Here is a 24875-nt window from a genome sequence, read left to right as displayed (position 1 = left end):
CACGTTTTCTCTTTTTCTCTTTTATTTTCAACCTTTCTGGTATAACAGGTAAAATTATGTGGATTTTTAAATGTAGGTTCAGAGACAATTTGTTCTATGAAAATTATAAATGCTATATGCTGCAAAACATGAAAGACCCTGTCTTTGGTTAAAGAAAAAAAAAAGGAGATAAAGAATTAAGTAGCTCTTCCCACTTAGAAACCTACAAGGAGTTTCCTGGCAATTTAGTGATTCATATATTTTAATGCACAGAGTCACCAACTGGAAGATTGCTAAAATGCAGATTCCTGGGCCCATGCCCAGAGATCCAGGCAATTCAAATGCTGATGGTCCAAGAACCAAGCTTTTGGAAAACACCAACTTAGATTTTAAAAGTAATTACTTCAAATAAAACATGTGCTTATGGAAATTACAACTCCATTTTTTTTTTAAAGGGGTGACTTGAGTCAATAATTTTATAATGGTTCTTAAAAGTATCAGGTTGAGGAAACATACTCAAATTGGAAGAGAAGGAGAAAGTACCCAACAGGAGCAATGCCTCGGTTTCATGAAGACAGAATAATACATCATACAACCTTGAGATGGGTAGGCAAGGCTTGGACTATTTATTACACTAAAGGAAGTTCCATGGACAACTGAGAGGACCATCTCTTACTCTAACTCCATTACAGCCATTAGAGAAGCAGCAGAGTCCACTGAATCACATGATCTAAGTCTTTAATAAGGTTTTCAAGTCTTATCACTGTCCCAACTGCTCTTTATCTAGGATAAATTGATTGATTTAGCCTTCAGATTTTTAAAAAGATAGCCTTATCTTTCTGCTGCTGAGGTTAACAACTGGATTAAACATTTAGGATGCAGGGGAAAACAGGAGCAGGGAATAAAGAGGGAGTGGGTGCTAAATCCTAGATCAGTTTTTGGAGTTTTGATGAGAATATGGCAATGTTTCTCAGAAAGTCTGAAAGAGCTGGAAAAGACCAGAAAAAGAGCTGGAAAGAGCTGGAAAGAAAAGCTACAGAATATCTCATGTTATGCTGGGATTCTGACCTACGGAGCATCCAGGTCTTTCCTAACTAGAATGAACCGTGATACAATTCCCTACCTTAAGGCAAAAACAGCTGAGGCAATGCAGCATCTTTCACAAAAGGGAGCATGGCCTACAGATTCATATTTTTCAGTCCTATGTGTCAGGGACAGGATACCTAATTGCTTGCTTAGGGATGTAGTATTAATCACATTCTTTGGAAAGCTCTTTTTTTTAGGCTCACAAAAGCCTACAGATCTCTTGGGATGTGTGGTTATCATGCTGAAAAGCTATTAGACGAGGGCTCTCATCTGAACACAAGCTCTGTGAAAAAATGAAAAGACCAGAAAATTTGTTTAGATCCAGAGAGATGGATTGTTTTACGGGAGTTCCTTCTGGGATGCTAGAAATTAAACTGAGTCCTAGGAAAGTGGGGAAAACATCAAAATGAGGAGGATATAACACCAAAATCCTTGAAGGAAACTTGCTCTAGAATATCTACAGCATCTGGGTCTATCTTTTAGTTTGATTCAAGAGGCAAAAAGATGGAGCAGGTCCTTTTTTCAGCTCCCTGGAAGTTACCAATAAAAGCACCGCATGCCCTGAGAAGAAGGAATGAGTGACAAGTTTTGGTGTCAAGGTGGAGAGTTAGTAAACAACATGTCGAAGGAAAGAAAACAAGCAGCTTAAAAAGAGTCTTGCTCTTAATGAGTTCAATGAAAATGATGCGTAATGAGCATAAATGCTGAGACTCCGCCTAGGTTTGAAAAGAGAGTAGGATCGAACAGGGACATTGTTATTTCAAATAGATAAACCCAACCATGACGTATCCCAGTTGCTGGCCATATACTCTTGTATGGTCCCTTCCACACGGATGACATTCCTGCTTCTCCCTTCTCTATAGTCTCCTTCTTCTTTTACTAACAGCAGCAACAGCAACTGCAACCACCAGCACTTATTACATTCCTATGCTGTGTAGGGTACATTTTGTTTATATTAAATCTAATCTTAAAACTACTCTGTGTTATCATCCTCATTGACATTACAGTGAGAAAAATGAGGCTCAGAGAGGTTAAGTGACTTCCTCAAGGCTACACAGCCAGGGAATAGCAGAGCTGGGATTTGAATTCAGGTCTGCCTGGCTGTAAAGCTGCCGTTCTTCTCATGGTACCAAGCAATCTCTCAGCAGTGATATGAAGACATACGCATTTATCTTTAGCCGTATCCTTGAATCTATCTTCTCAGTATCTTCTTAACTTTTCATTTTAAAGTAGAAAAAAATGTTTAAAATAAAAACAAGAGGCTACCCTGTTGTCTAACCTTGAGAGCTTAATTATTGCTTACAGAGATGAGCCACCATGTTCCCTTTTGCTGGCCTTATTAATTCTGGGCCGCTAGGACCCTTATTATCGTTAGTCCTGGAGCTTCATAAACCCTAAATCCTCCAGTATTAGGTTCTAGTCCTCAAGAGTATGTTGAAGGCTTCAGTTTGACACATTAGAATTTTGTTTTAGGGAGCTAAACACATCTGGCATGTGTAATTTTGACCTCCTTAAGTTAATAAGGAAAAAGAATGTTCTGAACCAAGCTTTTCTTCCTATAATTATAATGGTTCAGTGTTTCTAATTCAATATAATGACTTGTCACACTGAAAGTAAAGGGGAAGACAAAACCTGGTCACTTTCCCTAGCAATTGATCACTCTGTCATAATAGAGCTGCAGGGCAGCACAAATGTGTGTGTGGAATGGATGAGCTCTAAGTCCATGTAAAATCAAGGGAATCGAGGAGAAATTACAAACACACAAAAGACATCATCAAATACACAAAGGCTCTCCCAGATGAAGCACTATGAAATGCCATACACTTTTCTTCTCAGTTGGGGAAAGGGCAATTTGTGAGCTTTGGGATGTTCCTCCACTAGGTTCCTTTCTCTAACTGATGTAGAAACTTTTGCCCCGGATGGGCTGCTAGTGGGGTTGGCAGGCAGGGCTCCCCTCGTCTGCCTTGGCTGCAGTGAGTTGCTGCTCTGGCCTGAGAAAAGGTGGACAAACAGGAGCCGTGGGCAGACCCACTACTGTGAGCCTCTGAGCTGGGACCCACAACGCTATTTGACTTGGTCACAGTGCTCTCAGGGCAGCCAAGGATGTGACGACTTGGGAGCACTTGGAAATGGTAGAAATAAGTGAGTATGCCCGCTAGTGAGAGGATAAAATGGAAAACAGATGAATCTGTTTATGAAATGCCTCAGTCTACTAGATTCATTTGGGGCTGTTCTGGAGGTTGATGGTGATAGTGAATCCTCAAGAAACTGTAAAAATACTTTAAAATGCTTATGTTGGGCTTTCAAAAATATGCAACAATATCTTCCTTATAGCACTTAAGTGCTTACAAACACTTAATATTAATGTAATTGTTATTTTATTGCCTCTCTCCTCCATATTCTGTAAACTCCATGAAGGCTGGTACCATTTATCCTGCTCATCACTTTTTCTTCAGCATCATCTACAATGTTTGGCACGTAGTAGGTGTCCAAAAATTGCTGAATAAATGTATGCATGAATGAACAAACAAATGAATTATACACTGATCATGGTCCTTTCAACTACTTTTGGAATTTCAAACTATTATTTGTGAGTATTGATTATTTCAATCACATCCAAGATTCACAGGCTGCCCACGTCTCACAAAGTCTTTCTTAATCACATTAGCCTGAAATGAGGATCTATAGTGTTTACCATCTGTCCATTTTGTTTTAGTACTGAATTATATACATCACTATTTCAAAATTTCCTATCTAGTGTTTTAGCTCTCAAATGACATTGTATGCTAGGAGAGGGCAGATAGCGTATTTAAAAGTCAATCTACCCCAGGCATCAAGCATCTCCTAAAAGAAGGATGTACATGGAAGTTCTATAAACTTACTTGACGAAGTGAAACTCCCAAAACTTTGCACATGTGATTTCTCTCCAGGGGTTCCTCCTATTGTTTCCCCTCATAACAAAAACATTTTTTGGGTGCTGAATTACGAACAGGGTCATGCTCAAGGCTGTCCAGAAAGAAATATGAAAGTGTCCTCTCTGCTTAATACTTTGATGCAAATGGAAACTACGAGCTTTCTATTCCCTAGAGAACTCAAACAAGCTGGTTTGGCAACAATTGGGATGATGCCAATCTTCCCAACCAAATTCCCCAACTACGAAAATGTAATGCATTTAGTAAGTGGTCCTCTGTAGGAAATAACTGCTTTCTAGTTATTAGTGCATGACTTGTGAGTCTGCATTCCTAGCTCTAAGTGTGCTTATTGTTTACTGTTCTGCTGTGTATTTCTGCAGCTTTGGTGGCTTAAGAACCCATCTATCACTTTTCTATCTAATATGATTTTCTTCTTAAAATGGGTACAAGCTGAACATGTATAAATATACCTTAGCTGCTTTCACAGGTAAAGCTAAGTTGGAAGTTCTAATGAAAGATGGACTATGACTGAAAAAGACCCTCTTCTATCTGGGAAGGTCATTATCTTTCATTGGGTCTGCAGCTTCAGAAAAACACACATGGCATGATAGGGGAAGAAGGGGATACGAAGTGAGCCAGCCATCCAGCCAATAGCCAATGGTCCCTAACAATTAATGTGATGACAGATGTCACAGCCAGTCTGCTCTCATATCCATTTGTCTTAATAGCTACGCCTGCCAAATTGCTCCAGGATCTACCACCTGTAAGTTGATCAGCCTCTGACCATGTTCAGAGAAGCAGCTTTCTGCCTCTGTGTAGACACAGTATTATGATAGGTTTGACTGGAAATTAAAGCATTTCGAAAAGACGGAAAGGAAGTAATTTGGTTCTATCCGCTTTTATACACACTATCTCATTCAATTCCTCACGAAGACTCCATGGGGGTGGGTGTTGTATTCCCACTTTACAAGTGAGTAAACAGGCTCAACGAGGTAAGGTGATATACTCAAGGTCACACACTCAGTAAGCAGGAGAATTTACCAAACTCTAGAGCGCTATTCTTTCTACCACTCTACGCTAGTATTGCCAAAAATGTTTGCACAGTCGATGGATCAAGTTTAGATTTTTGGAAGAAATGCTCCCCTAGGAAGTAAGATGAGAATTTAGTCCAATTTTTAAGGTGGCCAGAAGGAAAGATTCCAAAACATTATTCTGGAACCAATAGCAATATATAACAATTCTCTCTGTGAGAAAATCTTCCTCTCGTGTAAAAAATGTCTTTTCCTTTTAAATAAACAAAAATGGTTATTTTGGCAATAAAACTCCATGGAGATGTTGACAAATGACCATTCTGAATCCAGTATATCTCATTCAAAAAGGAAGTCATTGCTTAAATTAATATGTAATGCAAAAGAGACTACACTTTGAATGATACTGTGAACTGAATTATAAATTGTATGTATAATACCTAACTAAGCACCTCAATCATGAAAGACAATAAGTAATCAAATGGTAAACTTTCATTCTCAGCTATTTCCTGGGAAAATTAGGGAAGAAAAAGTTGCTTCATTGTGAGTCACTGGAAAAACGGTAATTTTCTTCTTTTTTTCCCCTGTGTCTTAAATTATCTGGCTCATTTTCAATTTTGAGTAAACTGATTTTAAAAAGTATATATTTTAGAATAACTTTACATTTATTTGAATTCGATATTTTCTAATGAAACCTTAATTTCCTCTCATTTGCAACCTTAAGCTAGGTCACCAAACAGGATATAAATGCAAAAATCACTAAAATGATAGCTTAGCTTGTTTCTGAATAAAGATATTTATAGGTGTGAGGCATCAAGGAAAGTATCAAAAACTTCTTTAAATTCATTTTTCTTAAATATTTATATTTACATATAGAAGAAAACAATATGCTTTTAGAAGCAACACAGAATTCTGAAAAGAGTTTTGGGCTAGAAGCAAAAAGATGTGATTTTCGGTCTGGTTTATCATCAGCATAAGCTTGGACACATCACTCAAGGCTCAGTTTCCTTGCAGGTAAAATGAAGATGTCAGCATCTGACCTACTTCAGCAACTGCCATGTGTGGCAGGAGTCTTTTATTTATCCAGCACCTGTCAGTGCTTATTGGGTTCTTCTGACCGAGAGATGAAGACAAATATGATTCAGTCCCTGCCCTCAAGGACCACACAGTAGGGAGATGTAATGTAAGCAGGAATCTAGGGGTGAATCACAGGATGCTTCTGGAAGGAGGAAATCCTAAAGAACAAGTATGAGTTAGTGAAGAGAATGGAAGAAAAAAAGGTAAGAGCATTGCAGACAGAGGGCGCAGCATTTGACAAAGATAATGGGTTCTGACAGTACAAGATGTTGAGGGACATGTGAGCCATTCAATTGGTTCAAACAGAATGGGAAAAGTCAAAGGTGAGGTTGGAAGGGTAGACAGAATCCAGATTATGAAAAGTAATAGATGCTGTACTATGGATTTGCATTTAAATCCCAAAGCAATAGTGGAGGTGAAGGGCAATCCAGGATTATGAAGAGGAAAGTTATGGTTTTAGAAAACTCACTCTGAAGATAACACAGTCAACAGATCAGAGGCTGGAAAACTCATTCAGAGTCCCTGGTATTAGTTCAAGAGAGAAATACGGAGGCCTAAACCAAGACAGTGGCAGCAAGGATGGAGAGGAAAGAATAGTCTTGAGAGATGGTATGAAGGTAGAACTGACAAAGTTTAACACCTGGATTTAGGGGCGTATAGGAGAAGGGGAAATTGGTTTGAATCCAAGCTTTCTGACTTGGCTGGGTAAACAGTGCATTATTCCACAAGATAAGAAATCAGGAAGATAGATTTCTAGGGTGAGACAAGTTCAGTTTTGGACACGAAGAGCTCACTGTGCCTACGGGACGTCCACGTGGTGATGTGCAGAAGGCAGCTGTATATATGAAATGCATTTGACAACGCTGTGAACTGCTCAAATGTGAATAATATTACTTAAATCCAATTCTATACTTTTGGTATGTGTATTAACTCTTGCAAGGCCACTAGGGAAATTAATATAAATGCTTTATTCAACAGTACTCGAAGGGCTTCAAAAAATAAAGACATCTTTTAACTTTTTACTGTATTTACTTATTTAACTGAAATTACTTAACTATGTACAGCATCATTTCTATCATGAGCTCTCTCTGATGGTTTGTAGCTTCTTGTTCACATTCACATGGCTGGCACCTGGACTGGATTAAAAAGAGCTGCCATGCAGAGGGAGACAGAGGACAGCACTCTGGAACACTTCTACCATCCAACCTCACTGCCTATCACATTTTCCTATATGCGTTTTTACTTCCAGCTGCCATGGGGTCATCAAGCCTTAGCTTAAATCAAATGTCCTCTGGCTCCAGGTCCCATGATGAAAAATTTATGGAGTCCTGGACACATTACAAGTTTTACAGCTTTACAGCTGAAATCCTTCAGGTCCTTCTGACCTACTGAAGGAGAAAATATGTTTTATTTTATTGTGATTCCCAAACGTTCTTCTAGTGTGTACATTTTTCCTACAGAATGCGTATGTTGCTTCCAGCAATGTGTTTTATATTACCTTGAAGAGTAGGGAAGCTCTGATAGAAGGAAACAACTTAGTCTTGTTGCCAGTACACGAGAAAGCAGAACTTACAGCTGGAAGCATGACCAAGTCTATGGCTCATTAGTTTGTCTTTCTCTTTGACTGAGGACACTTTAAATAAGTCAATGATTGTATCCTAACTTGTTTAAAAAAAAACACAGTTTATATCACACAACTAATGATATGTTGGCTTTTTGAGTCTTTTTATTATATTATATACACACATACACACATAGGATTTTCCTAGAACCTTAGAAATATCATAAATTCCTGTAAAGTCCAGCATGTAGCTCAAAACTCTTGACTTATATACTTCCTGGATAATAGACTTTCCCTAGGCAAAACCTAAAGCCTCTCTTTCTTTGGGCGATTATAAGGAACATCAGTTTGGATGTTGCCGGAAAACAAGGTACCTAAATGGGCTCACCTTGACAATGAAATCTGCTGTGAGTGGTCCAGCCATTCTCAGTATCTCTTTGTCTGGAAATTTCTGGAAGTCCACACTAGAATTGTCCACAAGAAAGGTGCCTGTAGAGCTCAGACTGTTTTCACCTTTAGCTCCCTGGAGGGTTTTGGTTTCCAGATCTACATAATCAAACACATGAAGAGGAGAGAAAGATGTTCCCAGGGCTTCCACAGACCACATGCAGGCACATTCTATGCAACCGAGTCTAGAGTTGCGTCAGGGAGAAGTATCATTCTTCATATGGCTGACAAAATTGAAATTGTGATTTAAACACAATAAATTGGCACCTATGGATCCTATAGGAGTTTAAGCTGCAAACGAAATCATTTTAAAATGCATTACCAAGCATTCAAGGCTCCCTCTCAAAAAATCTTTAACTCCCTAGATGACCTCATTTGGGCACCCCACTTTATCACAATACTATTCCTTTGACTAAACCATTCCCATACATATCTTATTAATTTCATTCTTTATGGCCCTCAATCTAGAATAGTCTACAGGTTTCTTTTTCCTCTATCAGATCCAGGGTGCATCTCTGAATTCCCTCAGTACCTGTGTGGCTTTATACTTCTGTGTTACCTTGTATTTATTTACACTTTCTGGTACTTACTGCATATGTCTTATTGCCCAAAATGAAGAAACTATAGTGACTTAAGGACAGGGAACTAACTAACTACCTTTTTTAGTTCTCTCTCTTTTTAAATTCCTTTTTGGTACTTAACTTAATATTATGCACATTTATGATATTTCACAAGAGCTTAAGACAGAAAGAACTTCTTGATTCCTGGAGCATTCCAATCTGAATTTGGCCAATGACAAAGCCTATGAAACATCTTTTGTTGTAGGAAATCACAGCATGCTAGGGATGATGATAATTATGATGTGTGTTTCAGAGATGATTAATTTCTCAAGTGATTGAGAGGTGATTTAGAATAATTGCTCAGTGCATGAAAGACAGACAGACTAAGTTTAACAGTTTCCAAAACTTGTATATGAACCCTTGGTTTTGGCAATGGTGTTTCAGCAGAAAGATGGAGTGCCTGGGTCAGGCTCCGTGTTTCCTATCCCACATTCAATCAGAATGACTCCTCTTGTACATCTTTTACAGATTGAGGTTCTGGGGTTAAGGACAATTTTAAGGTCTCTGGAGGTACTAAAGAATCTAAAGTATTTGTACTAAATTATTCTAGATGTTGTCTATTTCAAGTTCTCCACTACAAGGAATACCAACAGGTGGAAAATGTTGGTGTCCAATTACACGCCATGTCCTTCTGATGAAGTCTGTGGAGCCCTTCTTTGTGAGTAGGTCAGTCTTCCCTCCCCTGCCCCAGTGCAGAGAGGACCTCGTGGAAGGAATGGGGCAACAATATGGTTGTCATCAGAGGAAAGCAACAGTCCCGTATCTCCTTCCTGTAGCCGTCGTTCCTCCAGCTGTCTTACATGTATTTGCACTAATTTATGGAAATATCTCTAGGACATAAATTAACTTAGCTTTGGAAAAATGGAGATCTAAGCTTGATCTGAACATCTGATTCAATTTTATCACCAGGCCTTCCAGATGTCCTTCTCAAGGTACTTCTGATTAAAGAAGAGCTGGGGCTGACCAGACTGCCTATTCTTAATCTGGTTTGGCCCTAAATATTTAAGGTTGGTCCCATCTAGGACCAGCTTCTAGGAGTGAAGGGCAAGAGAGCTGAAAGAGAAACAGGGTGTCATTTACTTACACCTTCATTTTGCTGAATTATATTCCAAATACAAAAACAAAACAAAAACTTCCTTAGCTACATGTATGCTATCAACAGTATGTCTGTTGGAGAAAAAAAGCAGATTCCATTTTGCTTGTCATCATTTATGAATATCATATGCAGCTTTACCTATTAAATCCTTGGAGTAATTAAACCAAACAAGGCCAATTCTTTAGTGTCTTAGTGATCACAAAATTAGGAAATCTGGGAGGATAGTACATTAATAAAAATGAATTTTACTCCTACATCTATTGCTTTGTATTCTTTCTTCTGCAATCAGGAGTCAGTCTCCCACTTGGTGATGGTCTTGGCCTGGATGTTTTATATTATCCTGTCACTGCTCAGAAAAATACTGTTTTTGAGGGGGGTTGTTACACGAGCGTATACCCCCGTCCAATTCCCAAGGGAAAAACAAATGATTTGAATGGTAATAGTGTACACACATATATCATCCTTTGACATGTGAAATGTATATTTTTGGGGGTTGTTCAGGGTTAGAAAAGAACTTGGATCCATATAAGGTGACTTATCAACATCTTTCGGCTTTGCCTGAATTGTACCTTACTTATTCCTTTATTTCACATGACCCTTCAAATCCCACCTATCCCATGAAATGTATTTATTTTTATTTTTAGAAAGACTACAGTAGGCTATCTGAACTTTTCCAGGCTCCAATTTGTCTTCCTCTTGTTTATCTTTCTGGAATGATTTCATTCATAATCCAATTGCCAAAAGATAATGCTTGCTACCTAAATTAGTTTCTTAGGCATGTGTGTGGGAGGGGAGAAAGAGCAGAAGATGATAGATGGCTTTGTAGGAACCAGGAACAATCAGAGTGGAGGAGATCAGAAATGCTCAAGGGACCAACTTGATATTTTAATAATATGGGATTTAATAGTACCTCCAGTACCTTCATTGGAAATGAAGTCTTTCAGTGAAACTGAATTTTGCAGAAAATACTAGCACATCCTCTCTTACTCCCTCTCTGGTTTGTAGCCTATAATTTTCTGCTTGTACTTTACAGGTCTACATCTAAACAGCACTAAACAGTAATAGGAAAAAAAAGATGTTGCTGTGTACTGCTGGCTTGACATGACTGAAGATCAATTCTTGTATAAACTCTGGTGGGGCCATGCTACCATTTGATGTTTGGGGCTACGATTACTCTTCAATCTTGAATCCCAATAGCTATCTTCAAGATATTAGGGCCTTGTATTGTCTCTAATACATGAGATATTTAATTACACCATAATGGTTTTCTTTAAATGCTACAAGGTTAAGGTCGTTTGGTGTTTCAATGTTCCTCTGAGTTAGTGAAGTAATGGAACATGAGAGCAAGAAGAAAAGGAGAAAGAAGGAGAGGGAGGGAAGGTTGGAAGGAAGAAGAAGAACAAAAGGAGAGGCGAGGCAAGGAAAAAATTAAGATTGATTGGAAAGGAAGAAGAGAGAGAGCGGGAAATAATATTCACTAAAGCATAAACATGTGCTTAGCTCACGAACAACCTATTGGGAGCATCTATTTTGTATTTTTCAGGATGACTGTGGTTAGAGATAATTACCACAGAGGTTCCTGCTATCTCATCAGACAACCAAAAGATAAACAGAAGGACTCAAAATATCATCTTATGATAGAGTAGAAAGATTTGTACTTCTGTACTTTAATCTCTTCTGGGAACAAAACATAAATAGTAATGACTAAAATTCCCAATACTCAAAGGAAAACAACTGGGTTTACTTACACAAGTGATCAGGTCCTTTTAAGACAAGGCGAACATGTCTACTTCCATAGGGAATAGCAACCACAGTGTCATCCACTAGAGAGAAACAAAGCAAAGTCTTAAAAGCACATAATTTGATACAAAATCAATGATTGTCTAGTATTAAAGTCACTGACTTACATACCCAGCAAAATGATAATATTTTTTAAGTGTTTGAAATGTAAACACAAGTATTTGGGAATCAAAATGTCCACTTCCCTCAAAAGAAAATATGTTAAAAATCTGGTCACTAGCTAATTCAAGCGGGATCTGGTCTTTTAAAAAAAATATATGAGTTTTGATACTTTGAAAAAATGGATTTGTAAGTTTTCATTTCTGATTTTAAAACCTGATCTTATGTCACCAAATTTCTCTAGATTAGCACAATGGCATTGAATTACAAAAAGAAAATAAATTCTAACGTTCAAAGGATGACTTTAATATATCAAAATTTGGATTTCTCTTTAGCAAAGTAACTATCTTGGATAAGTAGGACAGATAAGAATAGGAGAAAATATATTTGTGTTCTTTAAACCCGTCTAGGGCAGAAATCATGTCTTCTGTTTCTGCAATATCCTTCATACTCTCTACATCTAATTCTGTATATAGTGAGTGCCCCATTAATTGTTACTAGCATTTCCCCACACATGCCCTCTCTGTTTTGAAAAGTAAAAGAAAAAAATTGACTGAATCAGAGATCATTTAAAAATGGATTACTCTTCACCCTACTTTAAAATTGAGCCGAAACTGGAAGCAGTCCCAAAACTTACATTTAAAAAAAAAAAAATGAGAGGTCTATTACATACACCCCAAACACATCACAGGCATTCTTATTTAGAACTCCATTTGTAACAACAATACCTTATTTACACGGCACTGAAGAGTTTCTCTTTCACCTAAATTATTCTATTTATTCCTTCACTCAAAACTTGTAATATAGGCAAAGAGAATGCTACCATCCCCATCTTATGATGCAGAAACGAAACCTCTGAGAAGTATAACAAGTAGCTCAAGGTCAAAGAACGGAAGGGCATTCCAGAAGACAAGGGAAAGTTGGTTTTTTTTTTTTTTTCCTGAGGAAGATTTACCCTGAGCTAACATCTATTGCCAATCTTCCTCCTTTTTGCTTGAGGGAGATTAGCCCTGAGCTAACATCCATGCCAGTCTTCCTCCATTTTGTATGTTGGTTGCCGCCACAGCATGGCTGATGAGTGCTGTAGGTCTGCACCTGGGATCCAAATCCGTGAACCCAGGCGCTGAAGTGGAATGTGCCAAACTCAAATACTATGCCACAGGTCCAGCCCCAAAAGGTGGGTATTTTTAAACTCACCAGCATATTCAGAAGCTCTGTGGGATTCTCTGTTTCACATATATCTTTCCAATGTTATACATTATCACTGGAAGCATTTAGTTTAAACAAAGGAATAACAAAAGGTAGCCAATTTCTCTGAACCTTAACATTATCATCTTGTCTTTGGAAGAATTTAATTTCAATAAATGAATCTCAGAAGATCCCTAACTTCTCTGACGCCTAGTCTTTTTCTCTGGAAAAGAGGGAAAAGAATACTTACCTCGTAACACTGTTACAAACAGATATAGATGTGAATAGAAATACCAGTATTGATATATAGATGTATAGCCCAGAACACAGTAAGCATTTTGTAAGTATTATTTTCCTCCTTCTATTCCAAATCTCCTTAAGGACAGGAACTGAAAGACTGTTTATTTTTACGATGTTTTTAAATGTTGCAAGTCTCCTAACACATAACCAGCTGAATGAGGCAGAAGACTCATATGCTCTCAATTCCTTCCCTGAAGAGGTTACATTTATCAAGTTCTCTACAATATTGGATATTCTACTCACACTACAACCTTCTAGCTGTTTTTAATGTCATACATTGTTAAAGAAAAGGCTGACTTTCAGATAACAAAGAGTTTGTGGCATATGGGAACAAAACACATAAGGCGAACACAGAAAAGGGACAAAAACGTTCAGACAGGGCCCACAGAGCTCTAAATGCCTTGCATAAAGACATGGATTTTTAAGTTTACAAAAGAAACTCAAAGCAGTTAAAACAATGGGATTTCTAGAAATAGAAAGTCTTTGTTTATCCACAGGTCAAGCAAAGTGCAAGTAAAAGAGAAGGTTTCTGTTTGGCCCTGCAATGCTCAGCGGCAGTTTTCAGACCCACACACTGTTCAGGCGGCCTCCTTCTTGTCCTGTTGAGAAGTGACTCACATTTCACACACTGGGGCATTAACCCTGGCTTTTGGCTGACGTGGTAACCTTTGTGTGCTGCCCGAGGGAGATGGGGAGGCACCTAGGAGGTTGTTGGGGGCAGAGGGTAGGATGGAAAGAGTAAACCAGGCAAGAATGGAAGGTCTCCTGATGCCCTTCCGCACTTACCTAGTCAAAGAGAAATATGGAGCAAGTAAGGCTGGTGCAAACTTGAACAGTCGGCAGCACACAGCACAAGAGCCAGGCAGAGTCATGGCCTATCTTCTATGGTTCTGTAAAGGTCTAACAGACAACCGGCAGGTGGGTCATCAGGCAATCCAGTGAATTCATTACTTTATTCCGCAAATATTTTTGGAGTGTCTCCCCAGTAACAGGCTCCATGCTAGGTACTAGGGATTCATTGACAGAAAACGAGCAAAGCAACAGCCCCATAAGATGGCCCCTGAAAAGGGGACCTAAGATAAAATATGTGGGGAAATATCACATACTATACCCTGCTCGTGGAAACTCCCAAAGCACATTAGTTAGTTTTTTAGAAGCCCTGAACCAAAGAAATCCATTTCACTCAATTTAACCCAATGGATCCCCAAAATGTTTACCTAGGGATACTTTTTATTATGTATCATCTGTTAACACTAGAAGATACATGTCAGAATATTCTTTAAGAAATGGTGCTCTTAATTTGACAAAAAGTAAGATAGGAAAAAAATTAATTTCATTTTCTACGTGTTAATAAAAAGTTAGTCTTTGAGTCATATAGGGATTAATAATTGTCTCATTTGAACAACAGAAAGAATAAACAAATGGGACTACATCAGGCTAACGAGCTTCTTCAAGGCAAATGAAAACAAGATTGAAACAAAAAAACAACCCACTAACTGGGAAAAAATATTTGCAAGTCATATATCTGACAAAGGCTTAATATCCATAATATATAAAGAACTCTCACAACTCAACAACAAAACATCAAACAACCCAATCAAAAAATGGGCTGGAGACATGAACAGACATTTCTCCAAAGAAGATATACTGATGGCCAATAGGCACATGAAAAGATGCTCATCATTGCTGATCATCAGGGAAATGCAAATCAAAACTACACTAAGATATCACCTTACACCCGTTAGAATGACAAAAATATCTAAAACTAATAGCAACAAATGTTGGAGAGGTTGCAGAGAAAAAGGAACCCTCATACACTGCTGGTGGGAATGCAAACTGGTGCAGCCACCATGGAAAACTGTATGGAGCTTCCTCAAAAAATTAAAAATAGAACTACCATACGATCCAGCCATCCCACTACTGGGTATTTATCCAAAGAGCTTGAAGTCAGCAATCCCAAAAGTCCTATGCACCCCAATGTTCATTGCAGCATTATTTACAATAGCCAAGACATGGAAGCAACCTAAGTGCCCATCCACAGACGAATGGATAAAGAAGATTTGGTACATATATACAATGGAATACTACTCAGCTGTAAAACAGAACAAAATCATTCCATTTGCAATAACATGGATGGACCTTGAGGGAATTATGTTAAGTGAAATAAGCCAGCGAGAGAAGGATAATCTGTGTATGACTCCACTCATATGAGGAATTTAAAATTATGGAGTGAGAACAGTTTAGTGGATACCAGGGAAAAGGTGGGGTGGGGGGGTGGGCACAAAGGGTGAAGTGGTGCACCTACAACACGACTGACAAACATTAATGTACAACTGAAATTTCACAAAATTGTAACCTATCATTAACTCAATAAAAAAAAATAAAAAATAAACCCGAAAAAAAAATAATTGCCTCATTTGATGGTAAATGCTCAATGATTAGAGGTGGGTTAGGGGAGTCTTCCACTTGGCATTTACTACAGTATTGCTCACAGAGAGGGGTTTAAGACATCTGAGAATGTGTGAACAGTCTGGTTTCATCACCTGCCTCCTCAGGGCTCAATTCAGTTGGTATGGCTGGTGAGACAGATGCCTCCATTCTCTCCCAGGGTGCTGCACGTTCCTCCAGGAGCCCTTTCCCACAAAGGCACACCGCTCTATGATGGAGGTCATCTTCCCTAATCTATTCTGGCTTGGTTGACAGAACGATGATGCCAACCTTCAGAACACATTTCTAGGTTTTTAATCAACAATTCTAAAAGACTTGCTTCAAAGATCAGATAACCTCTTTCTCGGTTAAATGGACAAGCTTCACGGGAATCATAAGTTCTGTCATTTCACACATATGGGTTGCAAATGTCCTTTCTCAAAAAATTGATCTCAAGGATTGCACCTAAAAGATTTCCTGAAAAAATCTATAGCTATATGTATACTACACATCTTTCTTTAGAACATTCTAAATTCATTTTTAAGCTTGTCATATGTGGATATTTTTGTGTGATTCAGTGCTGTGATCAGAGAAAGGTGATAATGATAAGTTTTGAAAAGATAGGATTTCCTATTTTGATATCTGAGTTTGTCTTATTTTTACTTCTGTTGATAAGTTCGTGTTTTTAAAGCCAATTCCTTCCATGCCTATAGGGCTGATACTTAATCTTATTTTTATTATTTTTAATGAAAGATCCATTGTTAACATAATTGGCTACTTATGAAAATAGTCTGCCAATCTTGAGGAGATTTTAATGATATATTTTTTATCCTCATGCCAACATTGTTACTCTTAAAATATATCCAATAAAATAACATGAAACTGAGTATTTAAGCCCTCCAAATCCACCCCCCCCCCAAGTTTATCAGTAATTGCACAGTGGAGGATACACACTGGAGGACCAAACAAGATGTTTCTCCTCCACTGCATTTCCTTCTTACAGTTGCCTAGACCAAAAACTTTAGCGCTGTCCTTGATTTCATCTTTATATCTAAACAGTTAGAAAGTCCTATTGCCACTAGAGTCTTATTGCCACTAGAAATATCATGTTTCATTCATTCTACCATATTTCACATTTTAACACATATGAAATCAGAATGCTGGTCCCTCATATGCTTTCTCACCGAGGCACTAATCCTGCCATAGTTATCTTTGCCTGCACAGGTGCTAACATCAAAACAGCCAGTATCAAACTTGCAAAATGAATGTGAGCAGCTTGGAAGGAAATTCCAAGAGAATAGTGGAACACACTCAACCTCTGGGGATCAAATTGTTGTGGGAGTTGTAGGGAGAAGAAGAATCAGAAGTCCCTAACAACATCCTCAAAGTGGGAGTCAAAAGCTGGCTACTTCTACATACTTGCAAACATGAATTAAGAGCCCAGCATCAAGACATCCGCTTCCTGCCAAGATGGAGTAACAGGGCCAGACTTAATCTTCTGCCTGAAACAGCCAAAGGGGCAGAAAAAAGATATGAAACTATGGCTTTCAAGACACAGCATAACAGGCAAAGAAGGGAAGCAATCCTTGAGAGTCAGGAAACAAAGTAGGTGAGCCTTAATATTGCCCCAGCTTACTGCCTTGAAAGAGTTTCCAGGTTGCTGCTCAGGAAGTGGGAACTCAGGTAGAGCCTGGTGGATTGCCTCAATCAAAGAGACAAAGCTAAGACTCCAAGGAGATCAAGGTGGCCAGAGTTTGAAGGACAGATTACCAGAGAGGAGAAAGATTCACAGAGAGACAACTCTGGAGATTTAAGAGCACGCCCTTCAGGTAGCCAGCAGTGTAGTCATATAATTAGTATGTGCATGTGAACAAACTACCTGAGCCTGGGGAAAGAACCACACAAAAGAATTGTAGGAATGAGTATGTAGCATGCATATAGGGCTGGGAATACTATCTTATCCCACCAGCCAGGCTGGAAATCTTCATAACTCATGAAACATCAAACACAGAGAAGTCCTGCCTCAATAGCAGGGCACAATTAGCACTAGCCCAGGTGTCGCTTTGATCCCACCTACCACATTTTAAGGATCAAACTGATTCCAAGTAACTTAACTGCTTCTAGAACAAAACTCAAGAATATTTACAGGAATACAAAAATATCTAGCAGATAACAAGATAAGTAATAAACAAGATAAAATTTGCAATGTCTAGAATCAGGTCAAAAATTTCTAGGCATGCAAAGAAACTGAAAAATACAGCCCAAAGTGAAAAAGAGAAATCAATCAATCAAAACACAGAATAGACATTAAAATAGTTACTATAACTGTATTCTATATGTTCAAAAAGTTAAGTACAAAGAAGAAATCTCCAGGCCCGGAGAATTTCACTAGTGAATGCTATCACGCATTTAAAGAAGAAATAACATCAATTCTATACAATCTCTTTCAGAAAACAGAAGAGGAGGGATCACTTCCCAACTCATCATATGAGGCCAACATTACACCGATACCAAAAACAAAGATGGTATAAGAAAAGGATACTAATACACAACTGTCTCTCGTGGACATCAATGTAAAAAACCCTCAAACAAAATACTGGAAAATAAAAGTCAGTAAAATATATAAGTAATAATACACCGTAACCAAGGAGAGTTTATTCCAGGAATGCAAGGCTGGTTCTTTCTTTGAAAATCAATTAGTTTGACCCATCACAATAAAAATCTAAGGAGAAAACACACATGATCCTATCAATTGAGGCAGAAAAAGCATTTGACAAAATTCAACATTCATCCACGATAATAACTCTCAGCAAATTAGGAATAGAAGATAACTCCCTCAAAGTGACAAAAAGCATCTTCAGAAAACCTACAGCTAACATCATACTCAATGGTGAAAAACTGAATGTTTTCCCCCTTAATATTCAGAATAAGGTAAGGATATCTACTATTGCCACTTCTATTTAGCATTATATTGGACATCCTTGCCAGAGCATTAAGGCAATAAAAGTAAATAATGGTTTACAAATTGAGAAGGAAGAAGTCAAATCATGCTTATTTGTAAATAACATGATTGTTTATGTAGAAAATCCAAAACCTCTAAGAACTAATAAATGACTTTGGCAAATTAACAAAATATATGGCTAACACACACAAATAAACTAACAACATACAATCGGAAATTGAAATAAAAAATAAAATGCCATTTACAGTAGCTGAAAAGAAATGAAAGAAGTCTAAATCTAACCAAAATATACAGGATATATATGCTGAAAACAAATAAAAGCCGATTAAAAAAATCAAAGACCTATATAAATGGATAGACATGAAGTGCTCATATTTTAATAACTTAACATATTAAAGATGTCGACTCCTGTCAAATCAACCTGTAGAATTAACATAATTCTAATCAAAATACCAGCAAGATTTTTTGTAGATATGGACAAGAAGGTTGTAAAATGTATATGGAAAAGCAAAAGAAATAGAATAAAATAGTCAAAATGAATTTGAAAAGAAGGACAAAATTGGAGGACTCAAACTACCTGATTTTAAGACTTTAAAGCTATGGTAACTAAGACAATGTGGTATTGGTGAAGAGATAGATACATTGATTAGCATAGAGTCCAGACATAGATTCAAACAGAAATGTCCAGTGGACTTTTGACAAAGTTTTAAAGGCAATTCAAGAGAGAAAAGATTATCTTTTCAACAAATGGTGCTGGAAGAATTGGACATTAATATGTAAAAAAATCAACCTAGACATAAACCTCATACCATAAAAAAATTAACTGAAAGTAGGTCATAGATCTAAAGGCAAGATGTAAAACTATAACATTTTTAGAGGAGAACACAGGAGAAAACTTTGTGGCCTGGGGCTAGGCAAACAGTTCTTATATATGACATTAAATGCACCATCTATGAAAAAAATGATAAACTAGTCATCATCAAAATTAAAACCGTCCTTTTTTGATAGATTATGCTAAGTGATCTTGAAAAAAAAAGCTACTACTGAGAGAAAATATTTTTAAACCACATATCTGACAAAGTATTTCTACTCAGAATACATAGAATTCTCATAATTTAACAGTAGGAAACCAAACAACTCATTTTAAAAATGGGCAAAAGACTTGGACTAACACTCCACCAAAGGAAATAAGAACATGTGTGTGACATGTAGAATAATTCTGTTCCTCCTGCAAGAGATGTCCATGTCTTAATCTCTAGAACCAATGAATATGTTATGTTACATAGAAAGGGGGAATTAAGGTTGCTGATGAAATTAAGATTGCTAATCAGTTGACCCTAAAATAAAGAGATTAGGGCCCAATGTAATCACAAGCTTCTTTAAATTGGAAGAACGAGGCAGAGGATAAAGTCAGGAGTCATAGAGAGATTGGAAGATGCTGTGCTGCTGGCTTTGAAGATGCCAAGGAATGTAGATAGCCTCCAGAAGCTGGAAAGTCAAAATCAAAGAAAATGCTTTCTCCTCTAGAGCTTCCAGAAGGAACACAGCCCTGCTAACACCTTGATTTTAGCCTAGCAAGACCCATTTCAGACTTCTGATCCTCTAGAACTGTAAAATAAGTGTGCTGCTTTAAGCCACTGTTTGTGGTAACTTGTTACAGCAGCAACTGGAAACTAATACAACACGAAAAGACATTCAACATCATTAGTCATTAGGAAATTTCAAATTAAAACAACGAAAGGATACTACTGCATACCCATTAGAATGCCTAAAATAAAAAATACTAACAATGTCAAGTGAAGGCAGATCTTTGCTCAGATGCCATCTTATCAGTGAATTTTTCCTTACTAACCTATTTAAAATTTCAACTGCCCTCCAACTCCCTTGGCTGGCAGCCCATCCCTATCTCCAGTTCCTCTCCTTCCTCACTTTACTTCTTTCCATGACTCTTATCGCCATATGATACATACACATTTTATTTAGTTATTTGTTTTGTCCCTTTATCTGTCTGTCTGTCACGCTAGTCTGTAAGCCCTATGGGAAAAATGGGTCCTTGTTTTGCTCTTTTCTGGGTTTCCAGCATCTACAACAGTTCCTCAGCACATAGCAGGTACCCAAGAAATATTTATTATTAGATGAATGAGTGAATGAATGAATGAATTGTTACTGAATGAATAAATGAATAAGTGGCTTGTATTATAGCCTGAAGTCAGGTGCAAGGTGGAAATTTCTTTAAAGTTTTGTGCTTTCTTTAAAAAATTCACATACATTTTTCACTTTATAATATATAGACCTGTGTTTTATTACAAACGTCCTTTACTTAAAAGTCTTTGAACTGGAATGATGGTCCAGGAATACGTTTACCCATAGCCATTATAAATCAGCATAAGCCACAGTCTGAGAAGCAAAGCCACGCATTAGGAGCTTCATTTTATCTTGATATAAATTAGTTTATCCAGCCCTCGCCATTCAAGGAAAGTAGAGAGAGAGTTTTAGGATACCCAGGTGATTTCAAACACACAGATCCATATGAGAAGTTTGCAAATCTGGAGACATCAAATTGAAAGCTCATAGGCTGGCTCCAGGTCTAAGTTATTCTGAGTACACTTGGAAAATATATACTATGTACAAGCCAATAAAATTTTCAAGAAAACGAGCCTTTAATTTCAAGAATCAAGAGTAAGTTAATGTCAGCTAAATTTGATTCTTTTTTTTGTTCGCCTGAGGAAGTTGAGAAAAAGTGACCAGGAAAAATGGGAAGACTGAATGCTGTCAGTTGACAGCCTTTTCTGTTAAAAAAGGGGAAAATGTGTCTTGATCCAGCTCTATATCTCTTGGGTGTTTTTGTATTAGGCAATTATAGCATCTTTTAATACAAAGATGGTTTCTTTCTTATGCGCCAGCAAATGGCAGCCATTGGATAAGTTCCCCCTACTTCTCTTTTTTCTTCTGGCACTTTCCACCATGGTCTTTCTCCATTCTTCTGTTTTTTTCTTTGTTCCCCTGAGGCTTGATAACATGAGGAAAAAAACTTGGATATACGTTCAGAAGAAAATGAATTCAATGTGGGGAATCCAAGTGCTAGGAGTTCGAAAAGAGCATGTGGCTGGCTTACAGCGCCTTTGGCAGAGCACAGGGGAGAGACCTGGCGGAACTCCTCCAGGCCTTCACGGGTGGAAAGCTGCTCACCTGGCCAGGACACCAGGCCCTGCAGAGGAGCCTAATCTTCCCTGCCTGTGGGTCACCTCATAGCCTGTAAATATAGGGTGGAAGGTTCTTCTGGGGTGGAGAAAACGTAAACGAGCCAGTTTGCTCAGCATCTGCTATAGATTGTGGTGACGTGCATGCATATGCTGGGCTTTATTGGCATAAATCATTTTGTCACAAGGCATCATCAGCACTAAGGTAAACGAGTCAATTGCATTTTGTCATCGTGGATAATCATTAGGTTGTGTGTCATGTAATTTACCCATGGTGGGTCTTGAATCGAGCCTTTTCATTGAGGTATCTATTTGCAGACCTAGAGATGACTTATGGTTTTCCATTTGCTTCAGTTTCTTCCTTCAGAGCTTTTCTACCTTTGTTCCAGCGGTTCAGGCCCTGAAGGTCCCTTATTATCCCTAAACAGGAGGGTAAGAGGAATATATATCTGAGCAGAATATTCAGGCTCCTCTATGAGGACAGGAAAGTGGGCAAGATGAGAGGGAATAAAGGAAGGATGCCCACCATGAAAAGCATGCCCTCTGAAGTCGCTATACAGTAGTTCCTGCACAAATACAGGCTGTCTCTTTCTATGCCTAACAGAAATTCCTAGATTTGTAGATAATGAGCACTGATTCAATTATGTGACAAAAATATTCAAAAGATTTTAACTCTTCTAATGTTCCTTAAAGAGTTTTACAAAAGTGACCTTTTAAATGTAACATTTTTTTTCAAATATCCCACCGTGATTTCAGAGATTTACAAAAGAATTATGCCTCCATCCTTCTCTGGTTTTCATCTTCTAAGTTCTTTAATTTTTCATCTTACAGAAGAAGCTACCAGCACATGACCAAAGGAAAAATCTCGCCTGAATGTACTATATCAATGTCTAACTTACCTCATCCTTCATTCTCTCTGCCAGAGTCTTTTTTTTTTTTTTTTTTCAGAATCACATTTTTCACTGCCTGCAGGGATGTTAGAATGTGGAGACTTCCCTCAGCTGGCACCTCCAATGTTTCATGTGTTTAAAAGTCCTGAGTCTTTCTTCCTGCCCCTTCTTCTTCCCTAGAGCCTAGTTCTTTTGGCAAGCTGCTTTTCCTCGACTTCTTGGAATAGCTCTCCAGTGCACACTGCTTTTCTTCTTGACCTACAAGTCCATTTAAAGCCACAAACCCTCCAGCTAGTCAACAAGCAAAGAGAACAAAACCACATTCAGTAAGGATATTCATTTTCATCTCCCAAGCCAAGGGAGACATGTGCAAAGAGATACTCAGTCAAGGATCTATTGAAGCTTTCCGGATAATGGCAAAATCTGGACACAATATGCCAAGCAAGGTCAAATTATTCTAGAAACACATGTCCTTGAGAACCAGGGCTATCTTATTTCTATCTCTGTCTGCTGCAGCACCTGGAACAGTGATGGTCACAGAGGAGAGTGTATTGTAAAATGACCTGGATTGCTGCATGACTCTGTTGTTGGCTTAGGTATCATGAGAACATACACCCTCTACCCCAGCAGGACCCAGCTGGGCGGATATCTGAGATACCTTGCCTTGATCCATCTAACTGCTTTAAAAATGTCCCACCATGGAAAGAGTCAGCAGGGTTGTGAGATAGTCCAGAGGAATGAATAAGTGCTTAGGCTCTGGAATCAGACACTGGGCTTAATTCTTGGCTCTGCTACTTTATAGTAGTGTGACTCTGAGCTAGTCGCATCATCTCTCTAAGCCTCAGTTATCTCATTCATAACATGGGGATAAACAGTACCTTGCTATAAGGTTGTTATAAGGATTATATGAGATGATCATGTAAAGTTCCCAGCACATACACGTATAGTAAGCACACACTTATTGTGCTGGTGTAGAGATTAGGACACAGAAGTCAATAAATGGCTTCACATAACCACTGTCCAATATTAATTCTGGAAAAACCTGTGATCAGCACTGATCAAAGGTCACATCATAAATGAAGACCATGTGATTTCACAGTAGTAGGAGTGAATTTGCTCCAATCTGCCCACTCTTCCTGCTATATTCCACCAGGCACATCAGACTGTGTATCAGATAGGGGTTGGGATGCAGTCTGTCCTCTTGTTGGGCAGCAAAGCTCATGTTTGCACATCAAGTGTATCTAGATTGATCTAGGTGTAGTCCACTCTGATTGTGCCTCAAAAGGACAGGTTTCCTCCTTGGGGTTGCAAGAGGTGACCTGACTTGTCCCACCTAAAGTAATCCACAAAGTAAGAACATGAATCTTTCCACAATATTTTCAGATTCAGCTTCATTTTCGTAGAGATATTACTCCTAGTTGCTGAGAGGAGTTAACACAGGGGAGGATAACAAGTCAAAGGCCCAAAGATTGCCCCATCTCTCTAGTGTCTTACGTTTGGTTGCGGACAGCTGGGATTTATACTGCCCTCGGACCAGCCTGCAGGAGGACCCATCTCCGTTGCAGACTCCACAGTTATCTTCCTTGACGGTGCTTCCCAGCTGGTGATCACAGCCAACAATCTGACAAGAAAGAGAAATGTGTAATTCAACCAGGTGCCTACTGATGGTGCGATCCATTACGAGGCCCATCACCACCAAATGACCCTCTCCTCATCCTTGAGGAGGCAGAAAACATGCTTCCCATGAAGGTGACTGAATTCAGCTGGAATCTGAAGCAAGCGAAGGAAGAAAACTGTAGCATGGGTAAAGATGTTTATATAGTTCAATTATACAAACAGAAAGAAAGGTGGGAGGTGGGGAAGGATGGGGGAAGAGAGAGAGAGGAAAGGAGGGAGTCAAGCAGGGGTAGAAGGTGAGAGAGAGAAGAAGATCCTGAACTGTGGATATTAGAGAACCTTAATTCAAAAATAATTGCCACTGTCAATAATTATGATTCACCCAAACCACCAAAAATACATCCATGAGGTAAGTGTAGCAGGAAAAATGTTATGAATAATCTCCATGTTCCCTATGTTCCTTAGAATGTAAGTTGTGTAAGGGTAGGGGTTTTGTATCTTTGGTTCATTGATGTATTCCAAGCAACTAGAACAGTGCTTGGCAAATCGTAGGGCTTCAATAAATATTTGCTGAATGATAATGCAA

General features: G+C 38.3%; 1 protein-coding gene across 6 annotated transcripts in view; it reads right to left on the bottom strand.

Moving 5' to 3' along the window:
* The window catches only part of ADAMTSL1 (ADAMTS like 1), an 858582-nt gene that overhangs the window by 224233 nt on the left and 609474 nt on the right, over positions 1–24875 (bottom strand). For all 6 annotated transcript variants that reach the window (XM_070589758.1, XM_070589759.1, XM_070589760.1 and 3 more), the window contains 3 exons: positions 24167–24293; positions 11555–11629; positions 8032–8189 (listed from right to left, as the gene is read on the bottom strand). In XM_070589758.1, coding sequence (XP_070445859.1) covers positions 8032–8189; positions 11555–11629; positions 24167–24293 — 360 coding nt within the window. The remainder of the gene's footprint in view (positions 1–8031; positions 8190–11554; positions 11630–24166; positions 24294–24875) is intronic.

This window comes from Equus przewalskii, chromosome 22 (genome assembly GCF_037783145.1).
Source record: "Equus przewalskii isolate Varuska chromosome 22, EquPr2, whole genome shotgun sequence".
Classification (NCBI taxonomy): Eukaryota; Metazoa; Chordata; class Mammalia; order Perissodactyla; family Equidae; genus Equus; species Equus przewalskii.
The sequence above is the reverse complement of the archived record's forward strand: the minus strand, read 5'-3'. Positions and strand labels throughout refer to the sequence as shown.